The sequence below is a fragment of the Balaenoptera musculus genome, chromosome 15 (genome assembly GCF_009873245.2).
Source record: "Balaenoptera musculus isolate JJ_BM4_2016_0621 chromosome 15, mBalMus1.pri.v3, whole genome shotgun sequence".
Lineage (NCBI taxonomy): Eukaryota > Metazoa > Chordata > Mammalia > Artiodactyla > Balaenopteridae > Balaenoptera > Balaenoptera musculus.
In genome coordinates, this window is record NC_045799.1 from 53,496,081 (window position 1) to 53,520,650 (window position 24,570).

General features: G+C 50.0%; 1 protein-coding gene across 1 annotated transcript; it reads right to left on the bottom strand.

Moving 5' to 3' along the window:
• Positions 1–7,559: 7,559 nt before the first annotated feature.
• Positions 7,560–19,871, bottom strand: C15H16orf89 (chromosome 15 C16orf89 homolog). The gene is made up of 8 exons (XM_036827072.1): positions 19,661–19,871; positions 15,697–15,846; positions 14,152–14,302; positions 12,727–12,844; positions 10,911–11,046; positions 10,145–10,249; positions 8,595–8,681; positions 7,560–7,825 (listed from the first exon to the last, which is right to left on the bottom strand). Exons 1-8 carry the CDS (start codon positions 19,869–19,871, stop codon positions 7,695–7,697), a joined length of 1,089 nt encoding a protein of 362 aa, XP_036682967.1. The 3' UTR covers positions 7,560–7,694.
• Positions 19,872–24,570: the final 4,699 nt, after the last annotated feature.

Below are 24,570 nucleotides of genomic sequence, written 5' to 3' on the forward strand. Positions count from 1 at the left end.
TTCATAGACTTTTTTTTTTTTTGGAACCATTTGCAACCAAGCTATGGACATCGTGAGCCTTCACCTAAACACTTCTTGTATCCTCTACAGAATATTTTCTTACATAAGCACAGGTCAAGTAAAATTAGGACATTTCGCATTGATAGAGTTCTATTAACTAATCCACAGGTCACGTTCAAATGTTGACAGTTGTCCACATAGCGTCCTTTGTAGCTCGCCCAAGGCAGTGTCCAGGGTTAGGTGGCCTTTTGGTGCCACTGTAATGCATGGGTCACCCAGGCGCCGGCACAAGTCTAGTTGTCCTTCAGTGCCAAGAGTACTCAGAGCCAGGCCAGCCCCTTTCTTTCCACAGTGAGCACCGTTAGTGCTTGAACTCAGGTCTTTCTTTGAGCCACTGCTGATAACAAGCAGGACCCTGTGGGGCTCCTAGGCACGACAACCTTTCTGTGTCCCCTATTTCTTGACTACAGGAAATAGGTTTCATTCAGCCTCCTTGACCTTCCCTGAGTTCCAAAGGGCAGGTTCAAACATTTGCTAATCAGGGAAGGGAGGGGATGCGGAGATAAGGGAGGAGCAGTCAAGAAACAATAGTGCAGCCTCGGGGCAGAGTCCTGGTTCCTCCTCAAGGGACACACATAATATCTTTGAGCTGTTTTGCAGATACTGAAACCCCCACCAGGTGGGAGAAGTTAACAGTATGCTGCCCACCAGCATGTAGACTCCAGACCGGTTAGAACCAGAAGGTTGATGTTGCTGACTCCCACTTACCTCACCACCAACCAGTCAGAAGAATGTCCACGAGCTGATCACACCGTCTTTGAACCATTACTATAAAACTCCTCACTACACCCTCCAGGTTGGGACACACAGTTTTGAGGGCATTAGCCTGCTGGGGCTCCCTTTCCCTGGTAAAGCAATAAGGCTATTCTTTCCTACTTCACTCAAAACTCTGTCTCCGAGATTTAATTCAGTGTCAGGGTACAGAGGCTGGATTCGGCTTCAGTGCCCCTTAGAGCCAGTCAGGGTCAGTATACTGGGTTGGATAGTGTCTCCCCAAATTTACATCCTTCCCAGAGCCTTAGAATGTGACCTTATTTGGAAATAGGATCTTTGCAGGTGTGATTAGTTAAGATGAGGTCAAACTAGGGTAGGGTGGGCCATAAGTTCAATCTGACTGGTGTCCTTAGAAGAAGAGAAGAGACAGAGAGAGACACACACAGAGGGAAGAAGACCACGTGAGGACAGAGGCAGAGCCTGGAGTGATGCAGCTACAAACCAAGCGATGCCCAAGATTGCTGGCAACCACCAGAAGCTAGAAGAGAGGCACAGAAAATATTCTTCCCTCCAGGCTTGAGAGAGAGAGCAGAGCCCTGCTGACACCTTAATTTCGGAACTAATACTGTCAGAGACCTCAAATGGGCTCCCACCACTGGCTCTGGGGCCTTGGGGGAACCACAATTAGTTCACTTTAGTGAATCACATTCAAAGTGACTGATCCTCTGGGAGTTAAATGACCTAGCCTGATGCAAATGTATTGATGTGGAGTGAATGTCTTGCTGATCTTTATATCCAGGTGCCAAAAATCATCAGCAAACAAGCCAAAGTCTGCCACCAACTTCCCTGCCCCTGGAAGTCCTCTGTTCTCAGTCAACTAGGAGTTGCAGTTGGCAGGCAGTCTATGGCAAGTTCTGACCTTTAGTCTTCTCCCTACTTAGATGTTTTTCACTCCTTTGCCAAGTTGTTGTAAGTGTAAGAGGGAGAACAAATCTGACTCCACATTAGATCTGTTTCTTTAACTTTTGTATTCTATTGCTTTTGCTACAAGTTAAGAATGTTGCCTATAGCCTGAAATATACAGGATAGCCCATTCTCAAGCCTCTGACCTTTAAAGGTATAACACTTTTCCATTCATATAGAGATAAAAAGTTGCAGAACAGAGGATAACATTTATCCTGTTGGAGGTTTACATGAACATTGTAACCTGACCTTTGTGGGCAGCTGCAAGAACAAAGGATTCTGGCACCAAGAAGTCTGCAACAACCAACAACACCCCTTTCCCTTTTTAGTATAAAAGAAGCCTGAATTCTAATTTGGGTAAGATGGGTCTTCGGGACACTAAGTAATAGGGAAGAACCTTTTGTATTCTATTACAAGTTAACCACTAAAGGCATGTTGCCTATAAGCTTAAATTATACATAATAGCCGATCTCTGGGAACCCTGCCTCCCAGGTAATGAGCATTAAGCTAAAATACCTTTGTTTAGTTCACAGGAAACATCCTGACCAGGCCCACCTGTGAATGACTGCAGGGAGGAAGAAATTAACACATCTCCTCTGGAGGCTGATGGAAGCCAGGAAGTGTTTGACTTTGCTCAAAAAATTAATTTTTAAAAATTAATTAATTAATTAATTATTTGGCTGTGCCAGTTCTTAGTAGTGGCACACAGGATCTTTGTTGAGGCATGTGGGATCTAGTTCCCTGACCAGGGATCAAACTCAGGCCCCCTGCAGTGGGAGTGCAGAGTCTTAACCACTGGACCACCAGGGAAGTCCCTCTCACTTTTAGTGTTTTTTCTATTTTTTAAAATAGATTTGTTTATTTATTTATTTATTTTGGCTGCGTTGGGTCTTCATTGCTGCACATGGGCTTTCTCTAGTTGTGGCGAATGGGGGCTACTCTTCGTTGCAGTGCGAGGGCTTCTCATTGTGGTGGCTTCTCTTGTTGCAGAGCACAGGCTCTAGGTGAGCAGGCTTCAGTAGTTGTGGCTCGCAGGCTCCAGAGAGCAGGCTCAGTAGTTGTGGCGCATGGGCTTAGTGGCTCCGCAGCATGTGGGATCCTCCAGGACCAGGGATTGAACCCTTGTCCCCCGCGTTGGCAGGCAGACTGCCAACCACTGCGCCACCGGGGAAGTCCCTCAGTTTGTTTTTTAACAAGCCCCAAAATACAGTTCTAGCCAAACCAGCTAACTAACCCAGGACTTCCTCCTTTGCTCACACCTACTTTTTTTTTTTTAATAGATCTTTATTGGAGTATAATTGCTTCACAATATGGTGTTAGTTTCTGTTACACAACAAAGCACATCAGCCATATGCATACACATGTCCCCATATCCCCTCCCTCTTGAGCCTCCTTCCCCTCCTCCCTATCCCACCCCTCTAGGTCATCGCAAAGCACTGAGCCCATCTCCCTGTGCTATGCTGCTGGCTTCCCACCAGCCAACTATTTTATATTCGATAGTGATATATGTCGATGCTGCTCTCACTTCACCCCAGCTTCCCCCTCCAACCCCATGTCCTGAGGTCCATTTTCTATGTCTATCTCTTCATTCCTGCCCAGAAACTAGGTTCATCAGTACCATTTTTCTTTTTTTTTTTTTTGGTTCCATATATATGCGTTAGCATATGGTATTTGTTTTTCTCTTTCTGACTTACTTCACTCTGTATGACAGACTCTAGGTCCATCCACCTCACTACAAATAACTAAATTTCGTTTCTTTTTATGGCTGAGTAATATTCCACTGTATATATGTGCCACATCTTCTTTATCCATTCATCTGTCAATGGACATTTAGGTTGGTTCCATGTCCTGGCTATTGTAAATAGTGCTGCAATGAACATTGTGGTACATGTGTCTTTTTGAATTATGGTTTTCTCAGGGTATATGCCCAGTAGTGGGATTGCTGGGTCATATGGTAGTTCTATTTTTAGTTTTTTAAAGGACTTCCATACCATTTTCCATAGTGAATGTATCAATTTACATTCCCACCAACAGTGCAGGAGGGTTCCCTTTTCACCACACCCTTTCCAGCATTTATTGTTTCTAGATTTTTTGATAATGGCCATTCTGACCAGCGTGAGGTGATACCTCATTGTAGTTTTGATTTGCATTTCTCTAATAATTAGCGATGTTGAGCATCTTTTCATGTGCCTCTTGGCCATCTGTATGTCTTCCTTGGTGAAATGTCTATTTAGTCACCCCTGAAAGTCCTGAATGTGACTCCATTTGTATTGAACATCCAATCTGGAGAGATAGCAAGGAGATTAGTGGTTGCCTGAGGGCCGGGGGTGGAAACAGGGAGTGATTGCAAAGGACCCCAGAGGGTTTTAAGATAAAGCTGACAGGATGGGGGTTGGGTGTTGTGGCCTCTCCTTGGAGCCCTCAGTCCACAGGCTGTGACGGTTTATGGTGTACGTGGTTTACGTGTACTCTTCAGCTCTGAGTCATACATCTCCTGAAGATGCCTCTTCTGTTGCTGTTACCTTGTTCATACATTTTAGCAGGCTCTCTGGCTGGGAGCTCTGAGCCCCGGCAGGGCGTGGAATATAGGAAATAAGTTTCCCCCACTAAGAACACGAACAACGTTTATGCATTGGTATACGTTAATCAATCGAGGGAAAGAAGAAAGTTTAAGCAGTGTACCCAGTCTTTGCCTACTATAAACTCAATCTGCTTGATTACGATTGTTTCCTATGCTTGTCTCCTCACCTGACTGTCATCTCTATGAGGGCAGAGACCACCTCTGCTTTTCACTGCTTTTCCCAGCACTTTGCACAGTGCCTGGTGCACTGGAGGTGTTTCACGGATATTTCTTGAATAAATGGATGGGAACAGGGTCCTTGTTTGTATTTTCAGCTGTATTTTCCATGCCCAGAGCACAGCTTGGCACACAGTATGTTCTTAATCAATATTTATTGAATGAATGGGTGGAGTATTTGTCTGGGAATGACATTGTTTGCTCGTAAATAATAGGCGACTGATAACACCCCAGAGGTGGTGTGGATGTTATGGTGGAATATTTGTCTGGGAATGACATTGTTTGCTCGTAAATAATAGGCGACTGATAACACCCCAGAGGTGGTGTGGATGTTGGGTTTTCTAAGGAAACTCACAGCTAAGAGTCCCCCAGCTCATCTAAGCCTCAGGCAGTGTGCAAGGGGCTTAACCTGCACCATTTTATCAAATCCCTTCATGAATCCTAGAAGGTGGGTATCATTATGCTATCCATTATACAGAAAAGGAAATGGGGGCACAGAGAGGGCAAGCTACTGGCCCAAGGTCACACAGCTGTTAGCAGAGGAGGCAGCTGGCTCTGAAGCATGAGCCCTTAGCCCCTCTGCTCTCCTGCCCAGGAGGAACTTCTTTCTGGGGGGTGGGGGGCAGGGATGCATGTTTATTTTGGAGTCTGGGAAACCAAACTTGCTCTTATAAAACCCTTTTAGGAATTATAAACCAAGATCAATTTCTTCTGTCTGCACTGTGTTCTGTATCTCTTATGTAAAGTGCTATGAGGGTATTTACAATATGCTAGAACCTGGCTTTGAGGTTTCCAGAGGCAGGAGGTTCTGTCATACGCTCCATGTGTGGGGGTGACCTTAGGGGCCCTCATCCTGCGTGGACTTGCCAGACCAGGCTCAACAATGCTCAAAGCCCAAGCCCTCTTCCACCAGCTAAGACTTGGACACACATCCTAAAGAGCCCGGTTTTTCTTTTCTTTTTTCCTATTTAATTCTGCGAACACCTATTAAACACTTCTCTGCTCCAGGCAGTACAGTAGGAGCTGGGCACACAAAGAGAGCACCATATCGCCCATGCCCTAAGGTGGTTTAGCATCCGATGATAGAATCCACAAGTACACAAGTGTCAGAATAAGGTGCCCAAAGAGCCGTGTAAAAAAGAGGGAGGCAGGTGGGAGAATGGGAGAAGACTTCATGGGACAAGTGGCGTTCTAGGTGAATTTTACAGGACAAATAAAATCTTAACTGAACTGGGGGATGGGGTCAGGATGGGTAATCCAGATGGAAGAAAGGGAACAGTGAAGACCCGGGAAACACAGAGTGTCTTGGTGAAATGTTGCCGGGTCCAGTCTCCCTGACCACTGGTGTGGGAGGAGAGCAGAGGCACAGTCGCTGAGGGACAGAGAACCCAGGGACAGAGAATGGGACATGGTGACTTCAAGCTGATCTAGCTCTCGCTGTCACATCCCTTTCCTCCTGGTGGCTGGATGAGAATCCAGCCTGTGTGTTTAACAGGAGACCTCAGGTGGTTCTGATGCAGGCAGCCACAGGCCACAGGTTGAGAAACTCTTCTAGGGAGGTCGTGAGCAGTGACAGGTTGAGAAACTCTTCTAGGGAGGTCGTGAGCAGTGACAGGTTGAGAAACTCTTCTAGGGAGGTCGTGAGCAGTGACAGGTTGAGAAACTCTTCTAGGGAGGTCGTGAGCAGTGACAGGTTGAGAAACTCTTCTAGGGAGGTCGTGAGCAGTGACAGAACAAGGGAAATGAAGCCCCCCCTCCACACCATGGTAAATGCTCACAGGATCCATCTTCAGTAGAAGCTGAGGTGAAAAGACTCATCCCCTGTTTTCACCTCTCTCCAGTGCCCGCGGCAACAGAAATCCAAAGAAGTGATTCAGGTGGGGTTCGCCCTGTAAATTTTTCTTCCCCGTTTGGATTAGGATTCCCTTTCCTTGAAAGTGACTTGTAAACTCAGGTGTCTCCTAGATCATTCCGTCCTGGTTTGGTAACTCAAGCCTTCCAAAAGTGAATCCGTGTCAGGCTCCATCAACTAATCCATCACAGATTCATATTAATCTTATATTACCCCCCGCCAACGCCCCCCGCCCCGGCCTACCCGGCCCAACCCAATCTGATTCTGTGCCTCTCTTGGTAAATTTTGTTTGAGAGGTAATGTGGAAGAAATTCCCGAAGAATACAAAGTGCCAAGTGGGTATTAAATTCTGGCTCCTGGTTTCCCAAGAAAACTACAATCTCAAAAGCAAGTCACACTTGCCAACAAAATCCAGGAATGTTCCTGTGGGCCTGACAGTTTAAGAGCACTTTCGGGAAGGCATCCGGGGGCAGCAGCAAAGAGGAATAGATAGAGGAGACCAACTCCCAAAGGACAGATTTAGAACTATTCCTCCCACTGGATTATTCAGTTGGGCAAAGAAAGAGCAAAGGGTATTTTAATTTAGATTCTCAAATATGTTTAAATTGTCACATAAATACGACCATCAGCCACTAAGAGCCTTCCAGTCCGAAGACTGGGTTTTTAGCTTTTTTTTTTTAATGCCCATGTGCACGTAGCCTGAAATCAGCACCATAGACACACCTGGACCTATAATTAGTTTCCAGGTCTTTTCCCAGATGAGATTAGTGTCAGGGCTCCACCTGACACATTTAGATATACTCACACTGAAGCAGAACAGGAGGGAAGAGAAGCAAGCTGGGAATGAGAGAAACGTTGATGAGCCAGCTTCCCCCCAACCCCCGGCCACTGCCTCGGGACAAGCTCCCACGGAATGCGACATCATCACTGTGCAGGAGCAGGTAACATTTACCTGGCACCTACTACCTTACAGGTACCGTTCTCAGTACTCTACAGACATAACTGTCACAGCTGTGGAGGTAGTATTGGGATGGGTGCTATAATTATCCCAAGTGAAGTTGTCTGAAAGGCTGAGGAACAAGACCCAACTCCCCACTCAACTGCACTCTAAATTTATTCATCTGCTCCGCGCCTGGGTCCATTCCAGCCCCACCTCCCCAGCCCTGCTCCCCGAGGGGATGACACTGGATTGCTTTGCTTCGGCTGCCTCCTTCTCAGGGTGAGACCCAGGCCCCAGGACTAAGGAAGGAATGATGAAAGGCATGCGTTTCACCTTCCTGGCGGGTGGCAGGCGTGGAACCATCCTTGTCAGTGGCTGCTGGGTGGTGTCGGTGTGGGCGGCCGCAGCTCTCCATCTGCTGGCGGGAGTTCCGCCAGGACGGAGATGAAGCCACCCAGGGCCGCGACAGCCATGGCCGTGTTGTGGGAAGAGCAGCCATCTGGGGAGGCAGAGGCCCTGCTGTGAGTGCTGGGGGGGGGGATGGCCACCGTTCCATTGGGAGTACTTTTCAGATGTTCCCTCGGCCAGCCTGGGGACGTGCGGCCACCAGAACTGTGTTCGTCACTTGTCCCCTGGCTCAACGATCCCCCCTCTGCCCTTCTTTGCTCCAAACCCCAGTGCACCAACCCCTCCAAACTACATTTCCCAGACTGCCTTGCTCACCACAGGCAGGCACAGGTGGGGTGAGGGGAGAAGCCAGGGTATTTCTCCCCTTGCCCCTCTCTGTCTCCTCTGCATCCAGCCTCTGCAGGCTCCACTCACCCCATCTCCTCTCACGGTCCTTCCAGCTCTGCCTCCAGGGAGGATGGGGGCTTCCTGCAGTGGTTAATGTCTGTGTTTTCTCACCTTTTCTGTTTTCAGCTCTTGCAGCACCTCTGAGTTCCCTATATTCAATTCCCTCTGCTGAAGTTCCTGATGCAGGTTCTGTTTTCCTGACTAGACTTTGACTGAGAGGGGTTATGTCTGTGACTTTCAGTGTGTAATACACCAAAACTTCTCTTTTATGTTCCCTTCACTGGAGACAGCATCTCTGGACTCCCCACTTTCAAAGAGGAGGGCATCAGAGACTCCTACCCTTCCCTCTAGCTCCCAAACACAAAGGCCCTCCACTCTGGCTCCTGGGTGATGCTAGGAGCCTGTTTTCCTTGAGTGCAAGCCGTGTGTATCCTTTCTAGGTTTTGGTTTCATGTCTTGGTTATTTTCATTACCTGTAAATTGTTTTTCTCGCCTCTTCACTCTTCTCAAAAGATGCTGTTGGTACTGAATGGCTTTGGGTAATTCTTCATCTTCAGCAGCTGAGAGAAGAATGAAAGGTGAACTTCTCAAGATGGATTTTTAAATATTACTGGCTAAGCCCCCTACTCTTCACAACACCTCAAGCAACTCAAGTCTTCTCTTGAATGTGGAGGCTCTTCCGGAAGTTTCCTCGTGCCCCTGGGTAGATATACTTCCACACCACCTCAGTCTGCATCTACTGATGTTTCCCAAATTGTGGTACCCCAATCACCCATATCAGAATGGCCAGAGGAGCTCATTGAAAATGGGGGTCCACAGCCCCTCCACCTGCTGAATCTATAGGTCTGGAGGCCTGAGAATCTTCATTTTATAAATGCCTCTGTTTTAAAACAGACTATCTTATTTCAAAAGCTTTGGTCTTTGAGCATCCTAAGCTTCTCATTTGGGAAGCCAGCATTTACTGGGAGCCTTGTCTGTACCTGGCAAAAGCTAGGTGGTTTCATCTGTATTATGTCTACTCCTCACAGCTCAGGAAGGTGGAGATTATTTTGCTCATTTATTTATAGACAGGAAAATTGAGGCTCAGAGAGGTGAAGTGACTTACTCCAAAGAGGACCAGCTGTCTGGTGTCACATGGCTGGAAAGGGGCTGCATCCTCTGCCTTTCCACCCTCTGCTTCTTCTTTTTTTTTCTCTATTTCTTCTTTTTATTCTTTATTTTTTAAAATTTTTGGCCACGACTCACGGCATGTAGGAATCTTAGTTCCCTGACCAGGGATCAAACCCTGAACCCGTGTCCCCTGAAGTGGAAGCATGGAGTCTTAACCACTGGACCGGTGGGGAAGTCCCAGATTCTTCTTTTTAAAAAAATTTTATTGAAGTACAGTTTACAATGTTGTGTTTAATTTCTGCTGTACAGCAAAGTGACTTAGTTATACATATACATATTCTTTTTCATATTCTTTTCCATTATGGTTTATCATAGGATATTGAATATAGTTCCCTCCACCCCTGCTTCTATGTCACCACCTCTCAGACATCTCCCCTGACTATTCTGCCTAAAGAAGCTTCTCCAGTGTTCTTTTCTCTCTCAGCCTGATGTATCCTTCACAACCATTATCAGAACTCGCATTTCACTTACTGGTTTGTTTAGGTGGTTTCTGTCTCTTTTCCTCTTTCCTCTTTTCCCTGCCTAGTTTCTCCAGAGCCTAGAACTGTGTCTGGCATATAGTAGGTGCTCAGGGAATACTTGATGAAGAAATGAATTTGTTAACACAGGTGCAGGGGTCCAATATCTTCCAACAAGACCGCCTCTCATCCTGCAAAGTTTTGGCTTCCAAAACTCCGAGCCTATTTCCACGTGTGTGTGTGTGTGCGCGCGTGCATGTGTGTGCATGGACATGCATGTTGCACATCTTTCTCTGCACCCCCCCAACACCAGTGCATCCTTTCCCCAACTGGCATAGAAGCCCAGCGCCCCCACCCCGACCCCTGCTCCCAGCCAGGGAGGAAGTACAGCTCACCTGGCTTCCCAAAGCATCCTTCCTGCGGCTTCTGCCAGCTGAGAATGGCCTCCAGCCACCGGAGTTTGTAGAAGTCGGAGAAGCCACCGATCCCACAGAACATGACTGGAAGCAAAGACAGGGGACACTCTTCAGGCCTACCCCCCAGGCCCACCTCTTCCCCCTCCCCAAGGCCACCATGGTGCCACCTGCTAGAGAGAGGCGGCACCAGGAAGTGGGCACTCAACACAGTGGCTGCAAGGAGGCAGCCCTGAGGGTCTGCCTTAGTAAGCAGGGGCCCCCAAACCTGGGTCCTGCCTTGGTCAGTCTGTCCAGAGCTCCGTCACTGGGTCAGATCTTTGGGGCAGGAAGCAGTCAAAACAGTGACAGATAAAATACAGGATGCCCACTTAAATTTATTTCCAATAAATGACAAATTAAAAATTGTTAAGTAGGACTTCTCTGGTGGTCCAGTGGTTAAGACTAAGTGCTTCCACTCTTCCACTGCAGGGGACGCAGGTTCGATCCCTGGTTGGGGAACTAAGATCCAGCGTGCCACACGGTGTGGCCAAAAAATTAAGAAAAAAATTAAGTATAGCCCATGCAATGTTTGGGATACACTTATACTAAAAATGTATTTGTTGTTTATCTGAAGTTCAAATTTGCCTGGGCCTCTTATATTTTCATTTGCTAAACCTGGCAGCCCTAGTGTGTGTGTGTTTGTGTGTGTGCCTGGAATCAGGGACACCCCGCTGCTTTGTTCCTAGAGCAGAATGCGGGGGCCCACTGTTTTCCATGAAGAGGTCCCGGGTGGGGTAGGCATATCCGATGGCCTCAGCTCTCCGGTTCAGGTCCATCATGTTGGCACAGAAGAGGTTCATGTAGCGCTGGCTCTGGCGGAACAGCCCCTTCGTGCATCCCCTCTGGGGGAACAAACACCAAAGAGACAAGGAAGTTGGTGGTCTGAGCGACACATGCGCGCTGTTACAGGAAAAGACCTGCTGTTCGGAAACGGTTTTTTAAGTGGCTGCCTTTGGGGCAGCTCTTTTCCCTTTTCCCAAAATTTCTTCCCTATCCACACTCCCAGCCTGGTGGGGCTTAGTCACTGGGGGACAGAGAGAGCTGAGTTCGAGCCCCGGCTCTGCAGCTTAGGAGCTGTGCGACTTCCACCCACTAAGTTAACCTTTGTGAGCCTCAAGGCTTTCCATGGGGAAAGGGCGATGCCGATGGGAGCTGCACCCGAGGGGCGCTCATGTCGGTGGCGGGGGGGGGGGGGGGGGGGGGTGCGGTACCATAACCTGGAAGTGCCTGACACGACGCCAGACACCAGGGGGCGCTCTAAAGCGCTCTGTCACCGCATTCTGATTCCAGCCTAACCCCGCAAGCGGGCAGCTACAGCGCTGCTCAAAGCCTGGGCCGCGGAGCGGTTGCACGGAGAGGACAGGGGATGAGAACAGGCTTTGGAAACTTCTATAGCAATATGTCAGAGCAACTTTCTATCTGCTGAATCTAGTAATAACAATAACTTTCCTTGTAACTTGGCTTTTATTGTATTTACAAAAACACTGGGCTGTGACAGCTTACAAATAAATAATAAAAAAATCTATTAGACAAAATCAGCAAGTCCTTTCTTGGCTAAGAATTTCTGGACATTGAGTAACTTTTTTTTTTTTTAAAGGAACTCCTTTATTTATTGATTTATTTATTTTTGGCTGTGTTGGGTCTTCGTTTCTGTGCGAGGGCTTTCTCTAGTTGTGGCAAGTGGGGGCCGCTCTTCATCGCGGTGCGCGGGCCTCTCACTATCCCGGCCTCTCTTGTTGCGGAGCACAGGCTCCAGACGCGCAGGCTCAGTAGTTGTGGCTCACGGGCTTAATTGCTCCGCGGCATGTGGGATCTTCCCAGACCAGGGCTCGAACCCGTGTCCCCTGCATTGGCAGGCAGATTCTCAACCACTGCGCCACCAGGGAAGCCCTGAGTAACATTTTTGAATAGAGATAGCAAGCCCTACTTTGTATATAAATAAATATATGTTTAAAATGAGTATTTAGCGGGAGTTCCCTGGTGGTCTAGTGGTTAGGATTCAGTGCTTTCACTGCCATGGCCCGGGTTCATTCCCTGGTCGGAGAACTGAGATCCCACAAGCCCCACGGTGAGGCCAAAATAAAATAAAATAAAATGTGTATCTAGCAAATCTTGGCCTTGGAAGAGTGTTTGGGCACAGGAGAAGTGATGGTGGGGCTGTTTTGGTCTTGGTTTGGTTTTCTGGAAGCAGCTAGCTACTGACTTTGTTCTAAGACCTTTTTCCATCTGTTGTTTATTGAGTTCTTTCTGCTGCTTCCCTCTCTCTTTTTCTAATGCCCTATGATCCAGTTCAGCATGCAGAGTTCTCTGTGCAACAGAATCTCATCCCCCCACCACCATTGTGGTTGGATTTCATGGCTAAAAATGACAGGCTGCTCACTTCCGCCTCCTGAGATCTGAAGCAGGGGTTTAAAACCTGCTTATTTTCCAGCTGTGAACATACGAAACCACACTGTCACGAGCCCCTTTCAGTCATTCTTCCTCCTCCTTGGGCTGTGGCTGAGCCCACGCCAGGCACTCACCATTCTGGCCGAGAGGAAGAAGAGCAGCTGGTGAGACAGGCAGTAACCAGAGCAGCCGGGCCTGGTCATGAGGGTCTTGCAGAAATCGGAGAGCCTGCAGGGCTGGCTGCTGTTTGTCCTGTGGGAGAAGTGGTTCCAAGCTGTTAAAAGCGTCCTGAATGAAGCCCGAGGGCACGGAGCCTTTCTTGGTCCTGATGCCCCCTCTAGTTATTAGACCCCCCCAGTAGGGTCCAGGCACACAGCTGTGCCAGATAAACACAGGTGTCCTGTGTCTGGATTGGCTACATTGTTCCCCCCGGCACGGGGGAGGTGATGCTGGAGCTATCCTGGGTGAGGGGAGCCACCAGGGGCTGCGACTTCCCATTTCTCCGTGGGACCCCCAAGTACCATCTTTCCCAGAATTGCCCTAAACAGCAGATCCCTGGACCCAGAACAGCAGATCCCTGGGCCTGGCATGACCACCCCCCCCCCGTGCCAGGCCTGGCCTGCCCCATGGAAGGGACAGGGCAGGTCCCTCACTGGAGCATAGCCCCTCTGCAAGCCCAGCTGTGTCCTGGCCCGAACACCTCTCTGAAGGATGCTGAGAGGGTGGGAGCTCGGGCACCTGCTGCCCCTTCTGCTCATGGGTTCCATGGGTCCCTGCACCTAGGGCTGCCCCTCGGGGGTTTGCTCCAAGCCCACTGCTCAGCAGGTGAGCTAAACTAGGCTGGGTCCTTCTTTCTGGGGCCTACAGCCCTGTCCTGCTTTCTGGGACTGGTTCTCCTAGCCAGATGCAGTTCACATTTGTTCTACAGAACCATAAAACAAATGTGAACTGCATCTGGAGAGGAGAACCGGTCCACCATGGGAGGTCAGCCCCCTGCAGTGGGGTCAGGGAAGGTTCTGGAGGAAGGATGCTGGAGCTGGTCCTCAAGTGTGAGCAGAGTTACTTAGGCACAGGGCCTGGGGTGGGGCAGGGTGGGAGGAGGCCCCACAGAGGCGACTGCCGGGCACAGGCAAAGGCTTTAAGTGGGAGGGAGCTGGTGCCTTTGAGAGTCTGAAGAGAGGCCCCAGGGCCTGGACCGGAGTGGCCTGGGGACCTGGAAGGGCAGAGGAGTTGGGGCTTTTCCTGAGAACAAGGAAGCTTCACACTGGGGTGGGGTGTTCACATGTGCTTTTTGGAAAGATCCCTCTGGTGTGGGGAGACCAGCCAGTTGGGGAGTGCAGGGCGTGGAGGTAGGTGATTGGAGCGGGCTGGAAGCCTCGGGTGGAGAGAGGGGGGCTGACTCACAGGGATGAGGGTGGGAGAAGGAACAGCTCTTGGGGGAGCTGGCACCTGGTTTTGCCCAAACCCCTGGGGATTTGGAGAGTGAGTGGGATGGGAGGACTGGCGGAGGGCAAGCACTTTGGGGTTTTCCGGAAGCGGGGCCCGTCCAGGGGGCCCACCCGGTTCCCAGCAGCTGCACCAGGCACAGGTCACTGTGCTCCTCTGAGAAGGAGTCCTGCTGCTCAAACGTGGAGTAGACCATGGAGGCCCTGGTGCGGGTCCAGATGTGCGGGAGCTTCCAAAACCCAGGCTCAATGGCTGGCTGGAACTCTGGCAGAGAGGAGAGGGTTGCGGGGAGACCCAGGAGCAGTGGGCCATGCCAAGCTTAACTGCCCCCCAGGTTCCTGTGGTTTTGAGCCCAGGAACGGGCTGTCCCTCCCCCGGCAGCCCTGAGCACACTCGGGTGCCTTCAGGGCTCCAAGCCTGGCCTGAGGGTTCGACACTGCATTTGAAACACTCAGGAAGCTCTTTCTCTAAAAAAATTTTAAAAAATCACTAGGAACAGTGTTGGGACGGGCTCTGACTAAATCTATCGCATCCCATGGAAGTTTGAGACATATAAGTAGGGTTAGTTGCCACCTTTTGTTCCGTTAGAATGTGGAGCTCATATGGAACAGACTTCACGGTGATACGGGTTGGGATGGTCTTAAGGACCAGGCCTGGGAGAGGGTGGGGGACGCTGACCGCAGAGGGACAGGCCGAAGCTCGGGAGGGCTGGGGTCTGGTCATGATGTCTGGCCAGTTATCTCCCCACTCACCCCCATGGACCTGGGACCTGGGAGTCTGGGAGGCAGAGCTGGACCATACAAGGAGCTGGTTTATATACCCACCCACCCACCCCCACCCAGGAACAACTCAGGCCAGGGCTTATAGGGTGGGACTCTTGATAGGGTGACTCAAGGCTGACAAAGAGACAGAGGCTCTGCATTATAGGGCACAAGAAAGATGCTAGCAAGATGCTAATGTTTGGGGACTTCCCTGGTGGTACAGTGGTTAAGAATCCACCTGCCAATACAGGGGACATGAGTTTGAGCCCTGGTCTGGGGAGATCCCATATGCCGTGGAGCAACTAAGCCCACATTCACAACTACCGAGCCTGTGCTCTAGAGCCCGCGAGCCACAACTACTGAGCCCACACGCCACAACTACTGAAGCCCGTGCCCTCTAGAGCCTGTGCTCTGCAACAAGAGAAGCCACCATGATGAGAAGCCTGCGCACCGCAACGAAGAATAGCTCCCGCTCGCTGCAACTAGAGAAAGCCCGCGCGCAGCAATGAAGACCCAACGCAGCCAAAAAATAAACCAAAAAAAAAAGGAAGAAAATTAAAAAAAAAAAAAAGATACTAATGTTTGCCATGCAAAGGGCCGGATTACCTTTTAGATCTCTAACCTCCCTCTCCTCTGGTTTAGGATGGAGGCCCCCAAGCCTGGACGTGAGCTGAACAAATGAGGGAGACCCGTTCCCTACTTTCCACTGGCTCTGTGTGGATGGGAGAGGTCATCTCAAGCTGAAGTCAAGGATGACCGAACATCCCCAGGGCAGCTGGTTACAGAGCATCCTGGACCCTCCCTTACACCGGAAGGAGCTCCACTAGGTTATTTCAGTAGACACTCCCAGAAGCTGTCTGTGTTCCTGAAGAAACAGGACTCCACCCATACTCTTACCTCTTAGGTACTTCGGGTCACTCAGGTTGAGGTAGAAGATGGATCTGTGGAGAAGAGGAGCCAGCTTTTCTGCCAGCTTCCCTGCACGCAGGCCGAGTGGCTGCACCTGGGGGTCCCAGGCCCACTTCTCCTGAACGCCTTTGAGCTGCACTGGGCGAGAGCAGAGTTCATTCATTCCAACATTGGACAAGCCACATGGGCAGGAAAAAAATATCCCCAGTTATAATGCTTACTGAGCCTCTCAGCTTCTTCCAGCTCCTGAGGGGAAAAAATTCCCAGAGCTTTTCGAAAATTAGGCCTCTGTGGGGCTCAGCTGGGTACTGGGGGTGGGGCCAGAGTGAGGGAAAGTGGTGGCTAAGAGCTTGATTTCTGGAGGGGGGCCAGGGTTCAAATCCTGACTCTAATGCTTTCTTGTTGGGTGACCAGAGAAAGTCAGTTAATTTTCTCTGCTTCACTTTCTTCATCTGTAGAATGAAGATAATGATAGTCCTTACTCCTTGGAGAAGGGGGTCATAAGGATTAACTGAACTAATGCATACAGAGGACTTAACATTGTCCAGAGTGCAAAGGAAGCACTTAATAAAGTTTAGCTATTACTATTAGTTAGAGAGACTTAGGGTTTGCAGTCCAGGAGAAAAAAATGAGGGAGGGACCCAGATTGCAGAGTGGAGAGCCACTGTGTACAGTTGAGCAGGTTGTACACTGCACAAAGGCAGCACACACTAATATCATGGGTTTTGTAACATGTTTTAAGACAATTTTCCAGCAGATGGCAGTCAAGTGACTTAAGAAAGGTGGCACATTTTTCTAATTCTCCCAGAGGTGCCCTGTGGACTAGCAGTGGTAGGAGAGGATGGTGGTGGCTGGAAGAGGAGGTCACGAGGTAGCCAGAAAGAGAGGAGATGTGAGGGAGAGCATCAGTGCAGGGCTGAGAGGGTGAGATGATGTAGGGCAGTTGCCTTTAGGTAGGGCACTGTGTGGGGGAGGGTGGACGAGGTTTAAGGAGGGTGCTGAGCTAGTCTTGTGGGGTGATGGGCTCTGTGACACCCTCCCCCAACTTGGCTCCCTCTCTGAACTCGAACCAGGCAGTCTAGTTCTGAAGCATTGTTCTAGACCATTGGCTCTACCTGTAGATGGAGGGTCCTGCAGTGGCACCTAGGAGGGATGCTGAATCATCAAAGAGACCAGGTGAACCCAACCTGGCCTCATGGTGATCCTGGGTCCTGAGGCTTGTTTCTGTTTCTTCCTGCATGTGTGGCAGCTGCTGCTACATTCTGGAACCCCCTCATGGCTGACAGAGGCAGCTGGAGGGATCCTTTGCTCTCTTAGGTCAATGTCCACCTGTCTAGCACCAAGTGGAGAGGACCCAGGTGATCCATGGGTATTTTGTTGCTACTGGACTCCTTCCGGAATGTGAACCCCTTCTCTCTCTCCTGCGAAGGCTGAGAATGCAGGCAGGACCCTCAGAAGGAGTGCTGTGGTAGGCAGCTAATTTTCATGCCCCTTCAGCCCCCTCCCACTTGGAATGGGGCTGACCTGTGAAACTAAGAACTTAGGGAAATAGTGACATGTGACTTCCAAGGCTCGGTTGTAAAAGACATTGAGGCTTCCACCTGGCTCTCTCCTGGGTCACTCGCTCTGGGTGAAGCGGCCACCATGTTGTGAGGATGCTCAAGCAGCCCAGGGAGGGGCCCGTGTTGTGGGGAACCGAGGCCCCCAGCCACTAGCCAGCACCACTGCTCCAGGTCTGTGAGTGAGCGAGGTGGCTCCTCCAGCCCCAGTGAAGCCTTCAGATGACCACAACTCTGCTGGCCTCTGGATGGCAACCTGAGTCAGAACCACCCAGCTAAGCTGCTCCTGGATTCCTGACCCATAAAAACCATGTGATAACAACTGTTGTTGTGGTTTCAAGCAGCTAAATCCTGGCGTAATTTGTTGTGCAGCAATCGGTTATTGCAAGGAGAAGGGGCAGCGACCGTGGAGAGGGGAGGAGGGTGCGGCCCTGCTTGAGGCTGTTACGTGGCGCCCACTTGGACCACTGTTTCCCTCCTTCCAGCTGCGGCTGCCCTGGAATGACTCAAAGAACAGTGCAGAGTCAGACAGTGCAGGGTTCGAATCTACCTCCTCTGACTCGCTGTGTGACCTCGGACATTTTCTAAAGCCTATCCCCTCCTTGGCAAAAAGGGGATGATAATAATAATGGACTTATGTCAAGGGTTATGGGGAGAAGTCAGTGAACACCCCACGTGTGTGCTCAGGTCTGCCAGTGCTTAGCGGGTACCCAGTAAACATCAGCTTTTACTGTCGCGGGCACCCCAGAGGGCACGGAGCCCAGGTAGCCACTGCCCCTCCCCTCCCTCTCCATAAGGAAACACAGACCCATGGGGCTGCTACTAAGAGCCTGTCACCACGATCTGGAATGTTCATTCAACCACTTCTCCACGACCAGTGCTGTGCTCAGCACCCAGGGGGGACATAAAAGTCAGGACGATGGCCACATTGCCCTCAAGGGGTGTTACAGCAGGTGGATTTGAATCCTAGACCCCCTTCTTATCAGCTGTGAGGTGTCAGGAGGCCACTGAACCTCTCTGTGCCTCAATTTCCCCACCTGTAGAAGGAGCAAAACAGAGCACCCTCTCTGGGTTGTTGGGTGATTACATGTGGCAGGTGCCCAGGCAGCACCCAGGCGTGTCTGTGGGGCCCTGTTGAGGCTTCGTAGGCCAGAGACGCTTTTGCCTTTGTTGGCCCCCTCCTCCATTAAAAAAGCACATTGAAGATTGCTTTACAACTGGGATGGTATAAAGACAGATAAAGATGGAATGTAATATATTAAAGCATTTTCTTTGACCTAAAAGTTCACTTTTTGGGACTTCCCTGGTGGCCTAGCCTAGTAGCTAAGCTTTCACTGCTGTGGCCTGGGTTCAATCCCTGGTCAGAGAACTGAGATCCTGCAAGCCGTGTGGCATCACCAAAAAAAAAAAAAAAAAAAGTTAACATCCTTCTTCCTATTTTAAGAGAAATTAAAACATTTTCATGGGTCCCTAAAAGTATCGTGCACCTAATGGGGAAATCGGCCCTGCATATTTATTATGATTAATTTCTAGAGGAGTAAGACAGGGCTGGGGTTAAAAGAAGGAGACCATGGCATCTGTCTTGCCGCACCCTGGTCCTGGCCTGGAGGGGAGGGGACTGGGATCTTGAGGGTCTCCAGGATGCAGCCTGGGGGAGAGGGGGTCAGAGGTGTGGGGAGGACACAAGGAGGCCCCGAGGCAGTGAGGCCAAGATGCAGGTGCAGACCCATCCCAGAGCCCCACCTCCTGCTGGGATCTGGAGTCCTGGTGGGTGGAAAGCAGCCCTGGCAACGCAGAGGGGGTGATACAGGAGTGGGGCCAGCCAGAGCCCCAGGCCGACACCAAGCTGGCTCTTTGTCACTTGGGTCAGGGAGCGGCTCCCTGCAACCTGTGGTGTGTGTGTGGGGTGGTTCCCTGTTTTTCTTGGCCTGTCTCCAGCCCCCTCCTTGGGGATCTTATATCCCTCAAAGCTGAACAAACACTTGGCCCTTTTCTAGGAGACTTCAGGCAGCTTTGGCTGGACGTGGTGGGAGCTGAGGCTGCCACCCTCCCGTGACTACCCCTTCACAGGGCCCACTCCCTCTGCCCGCTTTTGTCCTCGCATGTCAGGAGGAAGGGACTGTCAAATGAATCATTTCCTCCTGGGAAAATAATAATTTCCAAATCTTTTCTTGAGGGGCCTCTGAATCCTTCCTGCTTTTAAAAAAATTGATCACAGCGGGGCTCCAGACACCCAAAAGGAGCAAGCCACCCTGTGCCCCTCTTTCCTTATAGTTAAAGCAGACTATTTGAGGACCAGAAGGTGGGCAGGTCCCAGGGGTGCAGAGCAGGCAGGTGACAGGCAGAGAACTGGATTCCCGGTGGCCAGTCCGGGACAACGAAAGCGCACCCACCTTCCAGCACCCGGAAGCCCACCACGCCATCCAGGTTGATTTCGGGCAGCCTCTTCTTCAGGAAGGACGTGGCTCTCTCCAGCGCAGAGAGGATGAGGCCCGTGATGGTGGCCTTGCCCTCTGGGGTGTCCGGCGGTGGCAGCAAGGAGGGCTGCAGTGGCCGGGGTGACAGCAACAAGAGCAGGAGGAGCAGGAGCCCTGGGCTGGACATGGCCGGCCTTCTGCGAGAGTCTGGGGAGCGCTTCAGCCCCGGGCCAGCCCACCTCCACACTCCCTCCTCCTCCTCCCCCTTTCCCTGCAGAGCTGCAGAGGAGTGGCCGGGTAGGGCTGATCGGGGGTGGCCTGGGCAGAGAGCTCTCAAAGGGCAGCTGCAGGGGACTGACTCTGGGGGTGGCAGCCCTGGATGTGGAGCCAGCTGGCCGAAGGCTGGAGAGAGGGGCCTACCCTTTCCTTCTCACCCCTGACTCTCCAGGCCCACAGGCTATCTTTGATCTAGCGATTGCAAAGGTTTTTTTCTTTTTTTCTTTTAATTTTATTTATTGTTTTTGGCTGCGTCGGGTCTTAAGTTGCGGCATGTGGGATCTTTCGATGCAGGATGCGGACTCTTCGTTGTGGCGCGTGGGCTTCTCCCTAGTTGTGGCGTGCGGGTTTTCTCTCTTTAGTTGAGGCGCGTGAGCTCAGTAGTTGTGGCACACAGGCTTAGTTGCCCGGCGGCATGTGGGATCTTAGTCCCTGACCAGGGATCGAACCTGCATCCCCTGCATTGCAAGGAGGATTCTTTACCACTGGACCACCAGGGAAGTCCCTTTTTTAAAAATAAGTTTGGGATAAACTCATTTGAGGGCACACCTGCCCCCTGAACTGAACAGAGGATTTCTTAGAGTGGAGCCTGTCCAGTAGGGACAGAATATGAGCTGCAAAGGGTGAGCTTCGTGGGTGCTTCAAAATCGTCTAGTGGCCACATTAAAAAAAAGCAAAGAGAAGCAGGTGAAATGAATTTTAACAATCTATTTTATTTGAAAAAATAGATCCCAATATCCAAAATATTATCTTTTCAACTTGCTGTCAACATGAAAAATCAATAAAAATTAATTTTTTGCATTCTTTTTTTAATATCATTTTTCTCCTACAAAGTCTTTGAAATCTGGGGAGTATTACACTCATGGCACATTTCAGCTCAGGCTGGGTACATTTCAAGAGACCCACAGCCACGTGTGCTTCTCGTATCAGGACAGTGAGGACTTAGTGCCCTCATGCAGCTCACTCACTGTGAAAGTACATCTGTTTCCCTGCAAAATGTCACTGTTGGAGTACTGGGTGCTGTCCCGAACCTCACTGGAACTACTACGTGTATGCATGCCATATGCCCTTTCTAAAGAAATCTGAATTCAGAAACATATCTGGTCCCCAGGGTTTCAGTTAAGAGATTATAGATCTGTAAGAATAAAAATACCACCACCAAAATGTGCATCTGATGTTCCTTGTGGGCAGGCTCCAGGACAGGGTTTCTCAATCTTTTTATTTTTCATTCTTGCCCTTCTCCAGCCTTGTAAGACATTTCCCTGTGAACATTTAAAAATAATAGCTTTTTTGAGATATAATTTGTTACCGAGTCCAAGCTCGCTCCATTCGCCGCACGACAGGCCAATGAATGGGGAGACGAGGTGTTTTGGGAAGGAGTATGACTTTATTCGGAAAGCTGGCAGACCGAGAAGATGGCAGACTAGTGTCTCTGGTAAACCATCTTATGGGGTTTGGATGCCAGTTTCTTTTATAGTACAGAGAAGGGGAGGAGATGAGGAAGTAAAGTAAAAAGGCCATAATTACAAAATTCCCTGGTGAGGGGATGTGTTAATTTCTTCCTTCTTGAAGCCATCCACAGGTGAGCGGGGTCAGATTACCTCCCTGTGAGCTGAACAGAGGCACTTGAACTTTCAGGCAGAGGGGCAGGGTTCCCTGAGGCAGGCCATTATGTATGATTATAATAACAAAAGCAACGAAAAGCAAAGGTTAAAGTCAAAGAAACAGATTGAACATGGAGTCCAATTTAGCTCTTCCCTGTTACAAATTCACATGCCCTTTTAAAGTATACACTTTGGCAGTGTCTCTTAAAGTATATTCACAAAGTTGTGCAAACACCACCACTGTCTAATTCTGAAATATTTTCATCACCCAAAAAAGAAACCCCACATCCATCAGCAATCACTCCCCATCCCCCGTGACCTCAGCCCCTGGCAACCACTGCTCTGCTTTCTGGTTCCGTGGATTTGCCTACTCTTGACATTTCACACAAATACTCATTCAATATGTGACCTTTTGTGTCTGACTTCTTTCACTGAGCATAACGTTTTCAAAGTTCATCTATCTTGTAGCATGAATCAGTGCTTCATTCCTTTTTTATGCCTGAAAAATATTCCACTGTATGGATAGATCACATGTTATCCATTCATCAGTTGATGGGCACTTGAGTTGTTTCCATCTTTCTGCTACTGTAAGTGACGGTGATATAAACATTCATTTACGGGTTTTTGTTTGAAAACCTGTCTTCAGTTCTCTAGGGTATACGCCTAGGAGTGCAATTGCTGGGTCACGGGGTAACTGTACGCTTACGTTTAACTCACCGATGAACTGCCAGACTACTTTCCACAGCAGCTGCACCATTTTCCACAACCACCAGCGATGTGGGAGGGTTCCTCCTGCACAAGTTTTTGTTCAGAACTCCTGTGAAATTTTTGTTTGGCCGCACTGCGCAGCATGTGGGGTCTTAGTTCCCCAACCAGGGATTGAACCCATGACTCCTGCATTGGAAGCACAGAGTCTTAACCACTGGACCGCCAGGGAAGTCCCCTGTTGAAAATTTTTTAAAAAAGATTTATTTATTTATTTTTGGCTGCATCGGGTCTTAGTTGCTGCACGCGGGCTCTTTGTGGTGGTGCTTGGGCTTCTCTCTAGTTGTGGAGTGCGGGTTTTCTCTTCTCTAGTTGTGGTGTGCAGGCTCCAGGGCATGTGGGCTCTGTAGTTTGCAGCACGCGGGCTCTAGTTGAGGCGTGCGAGCTCAGTAGTTGTGGCACGAGGGCTTAGTGGCCCCGCGGCATGTGGGATCTTAGTGCCCTGACCAGGGATCGAACCCGCATCCCCTGCATTGTAAGGCGGATTCGTTACCACTGGACCACCAGGGAAATCCCCTGGTGAAATTTTAATACTACAGATATATTGCATATTTGTTTGTGTGCTGTATCTATATCTGCGCTTTATACATAAAAAGAGTAAGTTTTTCTTTACTCCTCAAGAACCGTTTTTTGCTGGCTTGGGTGTGCCACTGAGAACGACTGTTCCAGGTGAAGCCTGTCACTATCATCACTTCTGTTAACCCCTACAACAACCTCTCAAGTGGGTACTATTCTTATCCCCTTTTGTACCTTAAAATCTGAGGTTCTGGGGGGAAAGTGACTTATTTTGACCCCCTGTCTCACAGCTAGGATGAGGTAGTTCAGGGATTCCAACACTATTTTAAAATTTATTTGTGGCTGCGTTCGGTCTTCGTTGCTGTGCGCGGGGCTTTCTCTTGTTGTGGCGAGTGGGGGCTACTCTTTGTTGCAGTGCCCGTGCTTCTCAGTGCGGTGGCTTCTCTTGTTGCGGAGCATGGGCTCTAGGCACGCGGACTTCAGTAGTTGTGGCACACAGGCTTAGTACTTGTGGCTCGCGGGCTCTAGAGCACAGGCTCAGTAGTTATGGTGCATGGGCTTAGGTGCTCCGCGGCATGTGGGATCTTCCCGGACCAGGGCTCAAACCCGTGTCCCCTGCATTGGCAGGTGGATTCTTAACCACTGCACCACCAGGGAACTCCCCCGAGTCCACATCTTAATCTTGGAAATTCTGCCAAGGTTCAGCCTCCTGTCTCTGGAAAGGGAAACAGTACCCTCTTGACCTCTGGGAGGACTGAATTTCATGTGTGACGTTGGCCAAGTGGGCCAGCAGTACAAGCAGGACTGGCTTGTGATGCATCCTGCTTCTCTATCTCCCTAGAGAAATGATCCCAACGCCTTCCTCAATCAGGCTTTCATATTCCAGGACGAGGCGTTTACCTCTGGTTTGTCACAACCATGGCGCCTGGTCCTTATCCTCTTAGATCATCAGAACAAGAGGGGCACTCTGAGATGTGAAGTCCCCCTCCCTTAATTTACAGGTCAGGAAAGCCAACTGATAGAGAGTGACTTGCTCAAGATCAAGGCACCCCTGAGGCCGAGGTCTCTGGATCCCAGCCCCATCCCACCTCAGAGGGTGCCCGGAGTGGGCAGGGCATGTGTTCCAGCTTCACACCCCTGGCAATGTAACCGAAGGCAGAGGCCTCCCTGGGAACTGGGGCGTTAACGAGGCCACCCATGGTGTCTGTCTGCCCATCCCTCCATCCGTACGTATGTACTCGTCCTTCTTACCCTCTTCTACCCTTAGGTTTCAAGCCCTGCCTCTGCCACACATTCCCTAATGTTGTGACCTTCAATGACCTCATCTGTAAGAAGGGGAGTCACAGGGCTATTGGGAGAAGCAAATGAGATACATGCCAAGTCCTGAGCTGGGTTCTAGGGTCCCTGGTGTTGCCCCATCCAGGCTCTCATCGAGGGAGGAGGCGCTGTGTCATTTTTCTAATATGTGGGTGGGTGAGGTGGGGCTGAGGGCAGGTGGTCTCTGTGCCTGACCGTGCAGGTTCTGGGGCAGCTCCCAAGGCGAGGGCAGAGGGGGTGGCTTCAAGGGGACCTCTTTCAAAGTCAAAGCGCTGTCACATAGATCCACACAAAACTCTTTAGTGTGGTTACTTTGCGAGGTGAGACAGGAGGGTCAGTGGGGAAATTTTCCCTTCTTACTATGGATACTTAAAATCATTCTGGTTTTTATTTCCTTCATTGTCCTTC